Source organism: Chinchilla lanigera, unplaced genomic scaffold (assembly GCF_000276665.1).
Source record: "Chinchilla lanigera isolate Chin_1 unplaced genomic scaffold, ChiLan1.0 scaffold00053, whole genome shotgun sequence".
NCBI classification, from domain to species: Eukaryota; Metazoa; Chordata; class Mammalia; order Rodentia; family Chinchillidae; genus Chinchilla; species Chinchilla lanigera.
Window position 1 is genome coordinate 11092764 of NW_004955454.1, and position 16929 is coordinate 11109692.

A 16929-nucleotide genomic window follows, 5' to 3' on the forward strand; every position below is an offset into this window, starting at 1 on the left:
AAGGTATTTGTTTTCCTGGTGGCAAAGTTTACTTCATGGTTTGACTAATTTTATTTTAATCTAGGATATCCTAGGCCAGAGTAACTAATAGGTGTTGAATTCCATATTAACCTTCAGTCTCTGACTCCACATTTTGGCAATGAATACATCTCACATCATATAGTTTTCAGTTTCTAAGAAAATCTGACATACGGGCTGGGGATATAGCTCAGTGGCACAGTGCCTGCCTGGCAAGTGCAAGGTCCTGAGTAATAATAATAATCCCCAGTACCGTAAAAAAAAAAATAAAATAAAATAAAGAAACAAAATCTGACATACACTTTCAAATTATCACTATTAATGTTCCCTTTTGGCTTGTTACTTTTGATTCATAGTCACACAGTTCATATTTAAAAACAATAAAATAGCATTGATTTACTATGAGTACATATGACTAGAAAAACTGTATAAGGGAATATGTGTAGTGAGATGAATCAGGATTTGAAGAAGCTGTTCGAAGACTTTATTTTTGTCTTTCTGAGACAGGGTCTCACTATGCAGTTCAGGTTGGTCTCACTTTGTAGCCCAGGCTGGTCTCAAACTCAAAGATCCTCCTGTCTCAGCCTCCCAAGTGCTGGGATTACAGGCTTGCACCACCATGCCTGGCCAAAGACATATATTTGGATGTGGTCAAAGAAGATATAAATACCTACCAGTGACTGTAAGAAACATACTGGCCACGACGAGGCCAAATGAGTTCTGAGCCACACATTCATATCTTCCTTGGTCAGCTTGCCCTGTATCATAAATGGTCAGCATGCCTCCACTGTCGATGTGGAATTTACCACTCTCGGTGATCTGGACACCTGCCTACAGAGGGGAAAGGGGGCAGTGGATGACACTGGGATTCCTTAAAAAATAAATATTTACCCTTTGCTTTATTAGCTTTCACTCATTCACTGAATATCTACTGAGCACCTGCCATGTGTCAAGTACATAGAAGGTGTCACATGAATACAATGGAAAGAAAGGAAAAGTTTCCAGAACTTATACCAATTACTGTGGTTTCTCTCTCTCTCTCTCTCTCTCTCTCTCTCTCTCTCTCTCTGACCCTCCCTCCCCCTCTCCCTCTCTAAGTAAACTAAATATCATACCCAGTTTAGTCATACAGCTACTTCATACGATTATTTTTAAATCACCACAGCAATGAATGGATACACTCAATTTATTCATATCCCGTTTACTTCTAAAAGGGAATTTGACAACAGAAATAAAAACAAAATTTTAAATGCTCACAAATCCATCACCTAAAAAACTCACAGTGTTTTCTTACTTTTGACTTCCTTCTATTTCTTTGTGGTACATAATCCCATGTTTTGTGTAGCTGCAGTGATATATAGTAACCAGGTTTCCTAATTAAAAATATTTTTAAGAAGATAAAAATAACTACATCTTGTATGAACTACTGTAAAATGCATTCTCTTATGATTAGAACAGTTTTATGTACATTGTCATTGTTATGGTGTTAATTTAAAAGGCAAAGAAACAGCCATTAGTGACAGAAGTTGAAGAAGAGCTTCCCTATCTGTCCCTCTCCAAAAGCCTTAGAGGGAACTAAGGATGGAAGAGATTTTTTTCAAAAGAATTCACACTCCAGTGACAGCCAGTGGGCCATAGGGTCACCATCATGGTTACAGTGGCAAGAAGGTCGCACAGATCCTCAGATTCTCACAGCTATCTTTGGCCAGGGCTAGGACAAATTTCAAGGTCATGGGTAGTTGTCCTGAGGGCAGGGAGTAATATAAGTACAGTTGATGGATGAGTGCCCTAACAGAGACCAGACACCAACGTGAGCACCGAACCCTGCAGACCAGAGCAGCGGGTCTTACCCTCAGCACCACCACCCCTTTCTCTTGATGAATCACCACTGCATCCTCTTTCCAGAGTTGCTTCTTTCTCTTCCATTCTCCTCCCTTACTGCCAGACCCTGCAGCGTAACCTTATAGCTACTGGTTTTTGCTTAGAATCTAATTAATCAGACAGTTTTCAATAAACTGTTTAATCAGGTAGTTTGCTTGGAGTAAAGTTATCCTAACTCACTCCCTTTCCAAGCAGTAGAATTAAAGAGGATTGTTGGGGAGACAGCATGGGGTAACATATACAGCCCAGCATATAGTCTGTACCCAACTGATTTGTGATTTGAAGTGACCTGTTAGAAAAACTACCCTGAGTGATTGTGCTATATGATCAGATGATGGAGCATTCAGTAGAGTGTTAAATAAGGCTTTAGATACAGACCAAAATGTGTTTTTCACACTTCCTATTTTAGCATAAATTATTTGAATACATGGTACTGAAGTTGTAAAAGGGTTTATAAGCTAAGTACGGAAGCGTGCACCGACAGTACCAGCTATTCAGTAGGCTGAGGTAGCAGGAACACTTGAGCCCAGGCGTTAGTTCAAGGGGAACCTGGGGAGCATAGGAAGACCCTTGTCTCAAAAGAGAAGTTTACAAAAAATGTTCAGGCAATGTGACAGGACAGGAACTGAAAGAGTCAGGTTGGAGACCACTGAATTTTCTCTTCACAAACTATATGTAGTGTTCATGTGTAACACAAAACACATAAGACTTGAGCTTCCACAAAGGTTTGCTGCTATTGCAACAACAAAAATAAGCCACCGGTTTTAGAAGACAAAAAGCTCTGTAACCTTTAACAGAATTTATATTTTATCACAGTTTTCCATAAACCCTACCATTCAAATGTGTGTAGGTTCACTCATTTTTAAGGATCCTGGAATCTGAGACTAGTCATTTCATTTTGATGAAAAGCTTAAAGTAGAAGAAGCAATTGTGTTGAAAGAATATGGCTCAGAGATTCAAAAGAAGTGAAATATCTAAATAAAGAGCTATTATTTCTTTAAAGCCATTCAAGTTTTGAAGCTTTAGAAATTCTTTTATATGTCCCTTTAACTCCAAGCTTTTCATTCCTTTCTTGTTTCAGCTAATGATCTACTTTTAATCTATTTCTGCTCCACTAATTTAAAATGGTTTCTCACTGGCCACTGAAATTCTTAGTTTATATATGACAAAGGCAGTTTTTCCTTCTACAGATTTAGTTGTGCTTAGGAAATTCTTACTGCCAAGCAAATAAGACAGGATAAACTGCATCAAAGTCCTGAGCCAAAATCAGATACAGTCAACTAAAAAAAAAATCAAAAACAACAAATAAATCAAAAAAGGAAGATGACGTACCAGGAAATAAACCTACTGTGGTGTAGAAAGTATTACTTGCTGGCAAAACTCACAACAGCAATAAATCAATATGAAAATCACTATTTCAGTTACAGTGGGTCAGTATATCTGTTGATGTTTTTAATATCACTGTGGTCTTAGTTGGACGCTTACCCTATTCCATGTAATTATGGGCCACGGCTCTCCTTGAGCATGACATGAAATATTTACATCCTTTCCTACAGCCACACTGGTGTCCTGCGGAAGTCGGGTGAACACGGGCAGAGCTGTGCAAATCAGACAAAGCAACACCAGGTCCGTTTGATTTTTTGTCAATATCTAGCAGCCTCGTTAAGCAGTACAACTCTGACCGCTCCCTTGATTACCCATACTAGTTTTAAAAATTAATTACTTGAACATCTGGGGAGATACCAAAGGCCAAGCCTAAGTAGGTGATAATTACCCAAAGGTGAGAGGAAGAATAAAAAAAAAGAGCAACATACATATGCTTCAGTTACATTTATAGTATTCTATTTCTGCAGCTGAGTAGTAGGTACCAGGACTGGCATTATCACTTTCGCAGCATCTTTTGTAAGTCTGAGATGAAACTACATGGCAACATCAAAATTTACTTGTGGTTATGATTAAATATTGCACTGTAAGTGAGAATCCTATTTCCTCAAAAAATACAGACCAGCACAACACACCTAATCTGAAATAGATAAGTAAAAGACCTCTGTAACAATTAAGCGAATTGGATTTATAACCTTTAAAACTGTCCCTGAAAAAGACATCTCCAGGGAAGAATTAAAATCATTTTACTGTAGAGTGCTACTCAAAGTTTTTCAAAAGATATCAATTCTATACAGTCCCTTCCATAAAATGGACAAATAGGAAACACTCCCTTGACTTGTTTCAGGAGGCAAGTCCTAACTCAAAACCAGATGAAGAGAATACCAAAAGTAAAGGGTAAGTTTTACAGACCGATATCTTCTATGAAGAGATGCATAAAATTCACCCACAAAGGACTGTTAAATAGATTTCAGTATTAAATGACCCACAAAGTTCATTCTCAGGATGCAAAACTGGTTCAATATTTGCAATATCAGTCAATATAATCTTCCAATTTAACAGATGGAGAAAAATCACAATATAGCCAATGCAAAAAAAAATGCCTGACTATATTTACCACTGATTTATAATCAAAAATAAAACCTCTTGGAAGGTGAAGGGAGAGTAGAAAAGAATAAGGTGATAGATGATAGATGATAGATAGATAGATGATAGATAGATATAATGATAGGTATATATTGATTATATACATACCAACCCCCAATAAATGTATTTAATATGTACTATACTCATGTACTTATTAAAAAAATAAAACTTTAAAAATTAAGGAAACAAAAATTTTAATAAAACTCTTAGAAGATAGAACTCTTAGGAAATAGTTGTGTAGAAGAACACACACAGCTTGAAAAAGGGCACATACAGAAACCTGTAGTAACAGAGTGGGCATTTCCACATAGATGGGAACAAAGGTGCAAATGTGCGCGTTCTCCATTCTGATTCAACTTAGTGCTTCAAGTCCTGTCGGTGTAACACGGCAAGGAAAGCACCTGGAAAGCAAATGGGCTGGACAAGAAGAAATGAATCTGTCCCCCCTTGTCAGTGACTCTATTGTTCATATACAAAATGCTAAGAAGTCTTCAAAGTACTTCAGGGTGAGTCCAGCAAGTTAACAGAATACAAGAGGAACATGTAACAAACTGTACTGGTATATTCCATCCATGAACACATAAATGCAGAAATTTTGCAAAAGCAGCTTTCAGTTGCTCAAAAGTGTAGGATGAGATATAAATCCAAAGAAAAAGCACAGAACTTCTTTGCTCATAACTACAAAGGGCTGCCAGAAGAAATCAAAGATGCGCTAAATAACAAACAGATATGCATTTATATATTCTTCTATATCAAGATTGACTATGTCATGATAGCCATCAACAGTGTGCTACAGAGGAAAGGGGGGACACAGAGCAGGGCACCCACTAACAGACCCCACAAAAACTTTCTGTTGATTTTGACGGAGGTGCAAAAATAAGTCCATGGAGGCCTTTCAGCAAGTGCTGCTGGAGCAGTTGAAGGATCTCCGGCTGAAAATCTTGACACGAGTCTCACATTTCACACAAAATTAACTCAAAAGGAAGGATAAACTTGAGCCTAAAATGTAACACTATGAGAGACTTCTTTGAAGCACATAGGAGAAAATCTTTGAAATTTAAGCCCAAAGTGCTTTGACTTTGCATAAAAAGCCTGATCCTTCAGAGAAAATTTGATTAACTGGATTTCATCAAAGTTAAAATGTTTCTGTAGTGAACACTGACATAGAGAATACTAAAAGACAAGGTATGGAGTGATAAGAAATGTTTGTGACACACATATGCAGCAAAGTTAGTATATAAAATAAACAAACTTAAAAATCCAACAGTCAAAAAATCAAACAGTTCAAACAGAAAACAGAGAAAATGCATGGCATTGTACCCAAATATAAGAATAGTAAATCAGCACTTATGGTCATTAGAGACATGTAGATTATACCAAAGTGAGACATTACTCAATGTCTATTATTATCAGGACTTAGAGGCTAAGCTTGCAGATGCCCAATGGGGAGCTAAAAGCAGGATAAACTTATAATTTCTGCCTCCATTTTATATTTTTCTCCTTTATTACCTTAAAACTCTAAGTCACATCTTGCACATAAGAACAATAATTGCTTAATTAGGCCCGGTGCACCAGCTGCACAGGAGCCTGGAAAGGCGGGCAGCAGGCACCAGGGAAGCAGACTGGAGAGACCGCAGCCATGCAGTCAAGAAACACCATGCCACAGAGAAGCACTGACACAATAGCTCCACCTGGAGACATGCATGAACCATTCCAATGTGGAGAAACCTCTGGGAAAACATGCCACACAGTGGGTCACTCTTGGCCTTGCCCTTGACAGCCAGAAAGGTCCAGAGTCAGTGGAGGAGCAGCTGATGAACAAGGAAGGAGAACAAGAGAGTACCGATGCCCAGTGACTCAGAGGTCGAGCTGACTGGGGACACGGGAGCCATTCAGGAGCTGGAAACCAGGAAGGCCTTGCACAATAGCTGGGGAGACACCCTGGAGGCCGTTCTTCCCTTAACTGTACAGGCTGCAGTGGAGGAGTGAGTGGAGCTCCAGAGAGGTCTGCACTGAGAATTCATGGATTACATGGGTGCCCAATATTCAGATTCTGAAGAACAGCCTTCATAGAGAAGGTACTTGTCTAGGTTACCTGCTTGGAACACTTCCCAACTGATGGTGCTGAGACTGACTAGCAGGCTGAGGACTTCATCCACATGTTCCTGCCGCCTGTGTTGATGGTTGGGGAGAGGACACTAAGTGGCTGCAGGATCCCAATGTGCTGGGAGGCTGGAGAGAAAACCCCTCTGCTTTCTTAGACAAGAGGCATTGATAAAGCATACTCCCCTGGACCCCAGGTCAATAGAGGGACAAACTATTCTCACAGATAAGTTTGTCACTCAGTCAGCCCCAAATAGTAGAAAAAGCTACAAAAAATGGCCTTTGCCCCAGATAGCTCACTTGAGATGTTAGTAAGAATTGCCTCCTCAGTATTTTATAGCCGTGAAGAGGAGGAGGCCAAGGAGAGAAAACAAAGAGACCGAGAAAAAACAGCTGCCTTTGTTGCAACACTAAGAGAAACAGACCCTGAGTCTGATTCTCGGGGCCCCAAGACGAACTCATCAACTACATTCATCTGTTACCACTGTCAAAAGCCAGGCCACCTCAAGAGGGACTGCCCTAAGAAGTCCCCTGGGCCATGCCCTGACTCTAAAGGTGACCACTAGAGGTTGGACCACCATGTGAAGTGAAGGTCCCAGAGCTCAGACCCCTCCTACCAGCTGGTCCAACAGGAATGAAGGGGCCCAGGGCATACTCAGCCTTCTCCCTCTGGCCAGACTGTTATCTTCAAGGAAGAGCCCTAAGTAATCATGACTATAGAGGAAAAAGTAAACAGCCTATTGCTTGGCACTGGTGCTAGTCTCTCAGTCCTTCTTTTCAGTCATGGCCTTCCTTCCAGCCGTCACACCTCAGTGAAAGGAGTCACTGATGAGGAGGTAATCCGCTATTTTTCACACCTCTTAGGCTGTAACTACTTGTTAGATCTTTCTTGCATATCTTTGTTCTCCTGAGAAACCACTTTGAAGATACCACCATGTATTACAGCAGCCACTAATAATTTCCTACCAATCTGTCCATAACTCTGTAATGTTTCTATTGTTCCTATGCTATTTTGTAAATGGATGTATGTTTATTACTATGTGTTTTCAACAACAACTATTGGGAATAGTCAGTGATTATTTAATTGATCACTCATGTATAGCTCTATTTGTTTTCCCTAGAAGCCACTTTGACAATACCAAAGTATAGTAAAACAACCATTGATAATTTCCTACCATTTTTGTCTGTAACTCACTATTATTTGTCCATTTGTTTCCCTGAGAAACTATCTTGAAGATGCCAATAGGTAAAATAATAACCATTGATAATATCCTACCGCTTTGTCTGTAATTCAGTAAATCCCCCTATTACTATGTTATCTTTTTTTTTACTCTTTTAAATAAAGAAAGAAAAAAGAAAGTCTGTCTGAAAACTACTAATATTTGGTTCATTAGCCCTAAATTTACCTGGTCTAACTTATCCCCCTTCAAGTTCATGGACACCAAGGTAAGAATAAACAAGGCATGTTCAAAATTTACAGAGACATCCATTTGCCAGTTTTTTAAACTGAGTCCATATCCACTGGAGCAATGCCTAGAAAGGTCCTAGTCCTAAACCCTCGATCTTAAACCCATGATCACTTTGGATTCCTGGAAAAGCAAACCACCCCATGATAGGTCCCCTTCCCTGAAAAACCCAGGAGCAATCATCTCTTGGAAACTGAGTTTCCCCTCAAGCCACAGAAGGTCTTCTTCAGAGCAACCTTTCAGAACCAGTCCTGAGATACCCATGCACCAGATCATTGTATGACCAGTAGTTCCTATCCTGTTGGCTATGCAAACACAGACCACGCGTCTCTGTTCCCTTTCTCTATAAAACTCCAAAATGTCCTTCAGTCCCTAAAAGACACAACTTGAACCTCTATCTACACTTCCAGCATGATCAGGCTGATTAAATCTCCTTTCCTGCTCTTCACCACAGCTCTTCTGCTCAAATGGTGTTTTGGGGCAAGTGGCCACACTTGGTCTGCTGGGACGCAAGGGGCCAGCGTTTTTACCCTAAAACTTTAGTAACACTATCAACACGACTAAAACAAAAAGTAGCGACAGCAAAAGTCACTATAGAGACACAGGTTTATACTGGAGGGAATAGAAAACTATATAGTTATTCTGGAAAGAAGTAAGAAAATCGCAAAATTTTAAACATGCAACTAACTACCAAATAACAAAGAAATTAGCTTCTTGGGTGTTCTCACTAAGGAACAAAGTCTTAAATTCACATGAAAACCTGGCCATGAATGTTTACAGTAGCTTTACTAATGATGACCCAAACTGAAAACAACCAAATGTCTTTCCTTCAACAGTGAAAGATTAAACAAACATCCCCACCATGGACTACTACAGAAATAAAAGGAATAAACTGTTGCTACAAGTGCAATCTGGATGAATCTCTAATTATGCTAAGTGAAAAAGTACATCTGATAAGGCTATACCCTAAATGATTCCATTTATACAATATTCTTGCAGTGACAAAATCAAAGAAATGGAGAACAGGGTCTTAGGAATCAGAGCAGGACCAGAAGTCCAGCTGAGAGGGGTGTGATTTTGTCAGAGGGCTTTTGCCAGATAGTTGACTCTGGGGCTCTTAACAGACTGGATTCACCGGCCGCCATCGAGGTCAATTAACAAAGAGAAAAATGATGGTGAAACAAAGAAAAAAGAGTTTATTCATCATCTGGCCAAAATTTGGAAAACAAGTAACAATATCGTTAAAAACAGAAAACAATATCATTAGAATTTTATACTAGTGGAACAAGAGCCAAGAAATATGTATTGCGTGTTGGAAGGCTGGTTTGCAAAGCCAGTTCTATCAGGTTTCTTGGCATTGAGATCTGGGACAGTTTCTGTTCTCAGCATGAGATGGAGCTAGCAAGGAAAAAAAAAAAATCTGGAAAAGTACTTTTTAAATTTTTTTAAATTTGCAAGCCCTGTTACAGTTTTTAAAAGGGACAATTTGGGATCTCTGGAGTGAGACTATTTTACATCTTGACATGTCAATGTCATTGTACTGGTTGTAATGCTATAATACACTTTTGAAAGCTTTTAATTCTGCAGAAAGCTTAGGCAAAGGTAGATGGGAGTTGGCTGTGTTGTTTCTTGTGACTGAATGTGATTTTACAATGATCTAAAAGTAAAATTTTAATTAATGTAAATCAATGACATGAACAGTATAGCAAGTGATAGTCAACGAACCCATATTCGTGACAAGGAGGTTGGAGGTAGCAGTGGACAGAAGAGGCATCAGGAGCGTTTGTGAGTATATTTGTTTGTTTGTTTTCTTTTTTGGTACTGGGAATTGAACTCAGGACCTTGCGCTTGCCAGGCAGGCCCTCAGGCCACTGCGCTATATCCTTGGCCCTGTGAGTATATTTGTGACATTTCTTTGCTCAGTGGAGTAATGGATATAAGGGATTTCACGTCTTTCTTATGCCTTTTTGTATTTCTGAAAAAATAAAGAACACAGTAGCACAAGAAATTCTGTTCTCAAGTGCGACCTTAGTTCTAATGTACTGAAATTTTACATTTTTTGCTGTTTACAATGTATCTGTTGCTGAGACCATGGTTTATGGATTACCAGCCATACAGTGTGTGCATTTTGTGAGGTCACCCAGAACTGGCTGACCCTGTTCTGCAGAGCCCTGACCCTCCTCATTCTACAGGAGTGCTGGCAATTAATACACCACATCAGGGCTCCACTATCTGATTATCTCCAGCTGCTTTTGCTTGCTGTCACTACGTCTACTCATAAGCAGGGTCTGCACATCACTCAAACCAATCTGGAAATATCTCATAAGACAATGTAAAGTAAAACCCCTCTGTGGAGTGCCCTCGTTTTAAGTTGCCGTAGACTCCTGAAGAGCTCCTGTCTATCCATTAACCAACACCTTGCTACTTTCATTTAGTTTCCTTTTTAGCTAAGAATATGTTTCATCGTTCCTTCCCTGGCCTTTCCCCACTCTCAACCCCCTCACCCCATTCTCCTGTTCTACATCTATACACATCGTCCCAAAATTTTTGAAGTAAAAATGGAGTGATTGTCAGAGACGACCTGTCCTTGTCACTTCAGATGCTGTCCAGCGACACCAAAATTCAAGCATTTCCAACCCTTTCACGTTGTCTATGCCACCTGTCAGAATGCTCCTCTACAAAATAGCAGCATCTCCTACTCCACAGAGAAAACAGAAGCCAACAGACCGGACAGTCTTCGTATTTTCCAGTGAGATCCGTACGTCCTTGTACCCTCTCCGGTTCTCTTTCAGTAACCAACATCTTATCGTAGAGCCCACTGCATCACTGGCCTGGCGTGTCTCACCACCTTGCCACCTGAGAGATTTTAAACCATCTACTTCTCATCTCTTCCAGCTTTTGACCTCTCCTTCCCTTTAGAAAACACCTCGGAAAAGCAGGCTCATTCCCTTTTCCCCTATGTCCCTGCCCCATCTCCACTGCCCCCTTCCACTAAAGCTTGGGTTTCATGGCCTGTGTGAAGCTTGAGACTGCTTATTTGCTCAGATTCCTAAGCTCAGAATCTAAGAAAAAGTTCTCTCTGTATTGAAAGCATCTTTTCTTGACTTTTGACATATTCAATTACTTTGTCCTTGCAGAGATAATGTGTTTCTTCGGTGTTAACACGAATCTTCTCTGGCCTGGGTTTCTTTGTCCGGTGGCATTCCTTTAGGGCAGTGGTAGCAACCCTATGGTATGTGTGCTATTTGCTTCTCTTTTAAGAAAAAGATTGCTACTGTTTGAGTTGTTTTTTCCAAATGAAAGTCTCAGTATTCAGGTTTAATTACTGCGTTGGCATTTTGCTGTAAATAAGTGGGTATTAGATTGCGGTTTGGGACCGTGTCTCTAAAATGGTTGGCATCACCAAGGGTATCAGTCAGTTTTTCCTGTTCTTGATACTCCAGCGAGGACCCACTCATGCTCCTCTTGCCTTCTGATTCCGCACAGCACCTTAGTTCAAAACGCTAAAAGCCATGGCCTTCACCCCCATAAACCAACCATTCACAGGCATCACATTAATTCCTAACAGACACAACAAATTTAATATTCCCCTGACTTTACTTATTATGGGTTTCCATCTCCCAATTGATTTTCCTTCCTTCTTATTATTAAATTAGAAGATTATTCATATGTTATAGACTTCGAAACCATGTGTCTGTTCTGCATGTTGCAGATATCTTCTCTCTGCTCCTGGCTTAAGAACTAATGATCTGAATTTTAACGTAGGTGACTTTGTCAATCTCTAGACGTTCTCTAATATGTTTTACAAATTTTTCTATATTACTATAGTACAATTTGTACTATTTACTCAAAGAGTTAAGTATCTGTTTTAAATATTAAAATCATTTTTTTAAAATCTGCAATGGATTTGGGGACATTAAGAATACAGTTTCATGTTTTCCCTATGGATAGCCAGTTATCCAGAAAACATCATTGAGGAGACACAGTTTATGTAATAATGGGTAGGGGTATGGCTGTCACATGTGGTTTCATTTACATGCCACTTGCAAATATATCCATCCCTATACCCATGATATAACACGTATTTCTGATAGAGGTACAGTATCTTACTATTTAGATTATCTTGGTTATTCTTGGGTCTTTGTTTGTCACCTGTAGTTTACAAACATCTTTTCATCCTTCGCCAAGAAACTATTTAAGATTTGGATTGGAATTACATTGAGCTATAAATTAATATTGGCAATATTAATGTCCTTACAACAGTGAGTCTGTTTCCTTCCATTTTTAGAATGATATTTCATTCTTTCTCTATACAGGTCTTGTACATATTTTGTTAGATTTATTTTTAAATAGTATACTTCTCTTGCCATTTTAAGGAGTATCTTTTTCGAGCAAAATTAGGCATTCCATTGGGTGCTGCCCTATGGGACGTGCAATAGTTTGCACTTGCTCACATCATAGTCAATAATCTTGCCTACCTCTTATTTCTGATAGTCTTTCTGGAGATATTTTTCGATTGTGGAAATTTCTTTCTTTTTTTTTTTTTGGTACCGGGAATCGAACTCACGAACTTCCATTTGCCAGGCAGGCACTTGTGCCGCTAAGATATATCCCTGGCTCCTAAAAATTTCTTTTTGTGAGAAAACTTTTTTATTTTGTTTTTTGTTTGTTTGTTTGCTGTTTAGAACCAGGAATTGAACTCAGGACTTCGCACTTGCCAGGCAAGCCTCGTGACAAAACTGCTATCTCATATACATAATAAAAAATATGTATTCCTTCTAAATTCATAATATTTTTGCTATTTTTTGCTCTCTCGTATAGGCAGGATCTTTTATTACAGAAATGAGAGGACAGGGAGGAGAGCAAAGGGAGATATAAGAAGAACTAAAATGTGTTATGTGACTGTATACTTTCATTCTCTGAAAGAGTTTGTATAGGGCTCAATTGATTTATATCTTAGCATATTTACAGAATTCATCTATGAAGTAACTGCCAGGCTTTATTTTTTGTTTTTACTTCTTTCTCACTTACTTTTTATTTAAATAATTAATTTGTTAGTTCTCTACTTCTATTTTTTTTTTTTTTTTTTGAGACAGTAGTTCAGAGTAACCTTGAACTCACTATGTAGTCCAGGCTGGCCTTGAACTCTTTCAGTGCTCCTCCTGCCTCAGCCTCCCGAGTGCTGGAATTACAGGTGTGCACCCATGCCCAGCTCTACGGCTCCACTTTTTTCTCACTTTATGATGTGCTATTTCTCCCATCTTTGTCATTAATTCTTTTAAAAGTGTAAGGTTAATAGTTTTACCAGCCTATTAACCAACACCTCAACTCAGATAGACAAGAATCCTACACTATTTTAATCCCAATAATCATTTTCTCAACTAAATATTCTATTGTTAGGAAGTGCTTAATGATGTGGTTTTACGCAATGTTATAACTTAATGACCATTATTCTCACTGAGCAGAGAAAATATTTTAATGTTATTTACACCTTCATCAATTTCTTTTTCACCATGCATTTCTTTCCCAATCTGTCATTATTTCAAGACTATGTTTTCTTCTTGAGTAAGTAAAACCTTTAAGAATTTTTTAGAGTATTATTGTGTTTGGAAAACTCTGTTTAATTGAAAATTTCATTATGTAGCCCTTATTCTTGAATAAACTAGTGGTTATACAGTACCAGATTCTTAGCTATATTTTTTGAAAATATCTTACTTAGTTCATATCCTTGAAAAATTTGGTATTTAGACACTTAGATACTTAACTAAATTTAGGGTTTTTTTCTTGAAATACTTTGAAGACTTGGATCTAAAATCTGTCTTGTATTGCTAATGACAGTGATACATATTTAGTAATATATTATTTATCCTACTTAATATACATTGTTTCATGCTACTTTGAATTTATATTTCCTCGCTTCTAGCTAATTGTTAGCTAATCATTGCCCAATTTGTCTTTCATTTCTTCTATCCTCAGACATGGACCCTCTACAGATACCTGCACATGTATTAACCTGCTTGATAACTTACACTTTTATCCTGATTCACTAGCTTTTTTTTCTTTAAATATGCTTAATTTACTATTTAACATATTTTAATGTTTTTTTTCTGTTATTTAGTTTTTTATCTGGAGAACACTTTTTTTTTCTTGGTGCCAGGAATTGAACTCAGGACCTTGCTTGTGCTGGCAGGTGCTTGTGCTGCTGAGCTGTATCCCCAGCCCAATCTGGACAACTCTTGTAAGTTATTCTTGTCATTTTGTATTTGTTTGTTTCTAGTTGTCGCCTCACTTTAATTTTATTTACTAATGTACTTTGTACTCTCATGATAACATATCTTTTATTCTAATAACTAAAATCCTTAAACGTTTATTTATTGTTTTTCATTCTTACATTTGCAGAGATGATTTGTTCCTTGGGTAATTAGCAACCTGACTGATTCAGTTGATTCTAGTTTTTGGCACACAGTTTAGAGTCCTGAACTGAAATGCGCTTCTTCAAAAGGACTCCGTGTTACCTTTTGCTGTGGCTTCTCTCCGGCTCACACTCCTGCCTTCCCGGGACCCCAACAGTCATCCCCACCGTCTTGATCATTTTCCCAATTTACTGTTATGCTGACATCAGCAGAGGGCTGTGGCAGTGAGTGGTGACTGCCAACTTGACTGGACTGAATGATACGGAGAGGGTTACTGAAGCAAACTTCTGGGTGTGCCTGGAGGAATATCCAGAGATGATTTTCTACAGGCCAGGGAGCTATTGGACCCACCCTGGTGTGGGTGGTACCATTTAACAGGCTTGCAGCATGGATGGGAGGAAACAGGGAAGTCAGCCTGTGCTTTTGAGAAGCTCCTTCTGCTGGAATGTCTGTGTCATTTGCTCTGCCATCACCTGTGGACATCAAACTCCAGGTCCCTTGGCCTTTCACAGAGATGGATATCGGCAAGTCCATGGGGAGCTGGTGCTGCAGCCTTGATCCTTCTTGGTCGGCAGCTCCCAGCTTCTTGGACGGAGCAGCTACTGGATCTTCTGGCTCTCTGGGGCCCAGGTGGCCTTTGCAGATCTTCAAACTGCTGATGCTGTTCTGTTCCTGTAGCAAACACAGATACAGGGCTTCTGCTTTTTCAGGTGACCTTCCTGTCTGTCCACACGGACCTCTCAGCATTCCGATTTTGCATCTGCCCACTTCCCCCATTTTTTTCTTTTTGGTTGATCACGGCTTGGAAAATAACTCCATCTTTCTTCTCGCTGGCTTAGCTTTGCAATATAAACTATTTTTTTTTAATATGGTTTTTTTTTTTTCTGGTACTGGGAATCGAACTCACGACGTCGTAGTTGCCAGGCAGGCTCTGTGCTGCTGAGCTAAATCCCCAGCCCCTATAAACTATTTTTATAAGGAATATTTATTTTAAATTTCAGTATCAGAACTTTCAGAGTTTCTGTTACTTTAAAATGCCAGTGGCCCATCTAATTACCTATCACCAAGATGGCGAACCTTTTGGAGACCGAGGGCCCAAACTGCAACCCCAAACCCACTTATTTATTGCAAAGTGCCAACACTGCAATCAAACCTGAATACTGTGGTTTTGTTTAGAAAAAAAAATGAGTTATTTTAGTTCAGAAAAAATAACTAAGGTATACGTTAACATCTTTTATCCTAAAAGAAAATCGCAATAACAGAACTTCCAATGATATAGGCTTGTTTGTTTTTTTTACTGAAAGATAAAAGTTTGCATTTGGCCCAGTGTTATCTGACGGTGGGCGCTGGGCAATGCCAGGAAGAGCAGAGGGCTCTGCATGCCCACTGCATCACACACGCCATGGGTTTGCCACCACCGACCTACAGCTTGGTCTGGCTTCTCGCTAACTGCTCACACGAAAACATTCTGAGATTCACGTCGACTTGCTCTCCCACTCCCACGAAGAGCTCCCCACTGATGCCCTGGACGTGTCCTCTGTCTTGCACTCCATGACCCGAATTCTTCATCTCTCTGTGGCCACTTCTCAGTCTCCTGCGTAGTTGACATTTCCGCTTTCATCAGCACCAAAAGCAGGGAGTTCCTTTGCGCTCAGGCCTGGAACTTCTCCTTCAGTGTCCGTCTTTAAGTGTAGTGCACGGGGACGACTGCACATTGGCTTTCCAGACAAGGCTTTCATTCGCAAATATGGACTTGTACTCCCTCCTAACTTCTGAGCACCTTCACTAGAGAACTGTTCGACACCTAAAAGCAAACACTTCAGTTTGCATCAAACTCATTCCATGTACAGAAAACAGCAGATGTGAGTTCATCGTGTCACTTCCATTCACCTAGGCACCAGTGACATTTTCTGTCCTTTGGCAAAATCCTGATCTGGCAATCTTGATTTGGCAAAATTTTGATCTGGCGGGACCCCTGTTTCACCCACAGCCCCAGACTCATTCCAAGCACTCCTGGATCCTCACCGAATGACAGTCACCCTGCTCTCTTTATTTGGGTCTTTGTAACATTTTCTTTTATTTTTATTTTCTTTAACAGACAGACAAACTTTTACAAAATAGCAAAAGAACAGTACAGACAGTACAGAGTTACAAACAAAGTGGTAGGAAATTAACAACGCTTGATGAATTACATATTGATATCTTCAAAGTGGTTTCTCATGAAAACAAATACAGACATGCACTATTGATGAATCATGGACTCACTAACAGTTTCTTTCAGCAAAGAAGTAGAAGGCAGGAGATAAACTGTTAACTATCCTCTATATACATACATACAAAATTTCTCCTTCTTTCCCTTCTCTTTTCCCACATCCCAGTTGCCCTTTACCCTTGAGCATTTTCCTTCATTTCACAATGTCTATCATACCTCCAAGTTTTTATTAACTCTTTTATGTTTTATACTAGTGATATAATGTGGTGCTTGCACATGCAGGTCTGATTTATTTCACTTATGAGTA

The 16929-nt window shown here is 39.3% G+C and overlaps 1 protein-coding gene across 1 annotated transcript in view; it reads right to left on the minus strand.

The window, feature by feature from the left end:
- The window catches only part of Pxdnl (peroxidasin-like), a 449058-nt gene that overhangs the window by 99470 nt on the left and 332659 nt on the right, over positions 1–16929 (minus strand). The window contains exons 13-14 of the mRNA XM_013520015.1: positions 3385–3497; positions 693–849 (exon numbers count right to left, since the gene is read on the minus strand). Of these exons, the coding sequence (XP_013375469.1) occupies positions 693–849; positions 3385–3497 (270 nt within the window). The remainder of the gene's footprint in view (positions 1–692; positions 850–3384; positions 3498–16929) is intronic.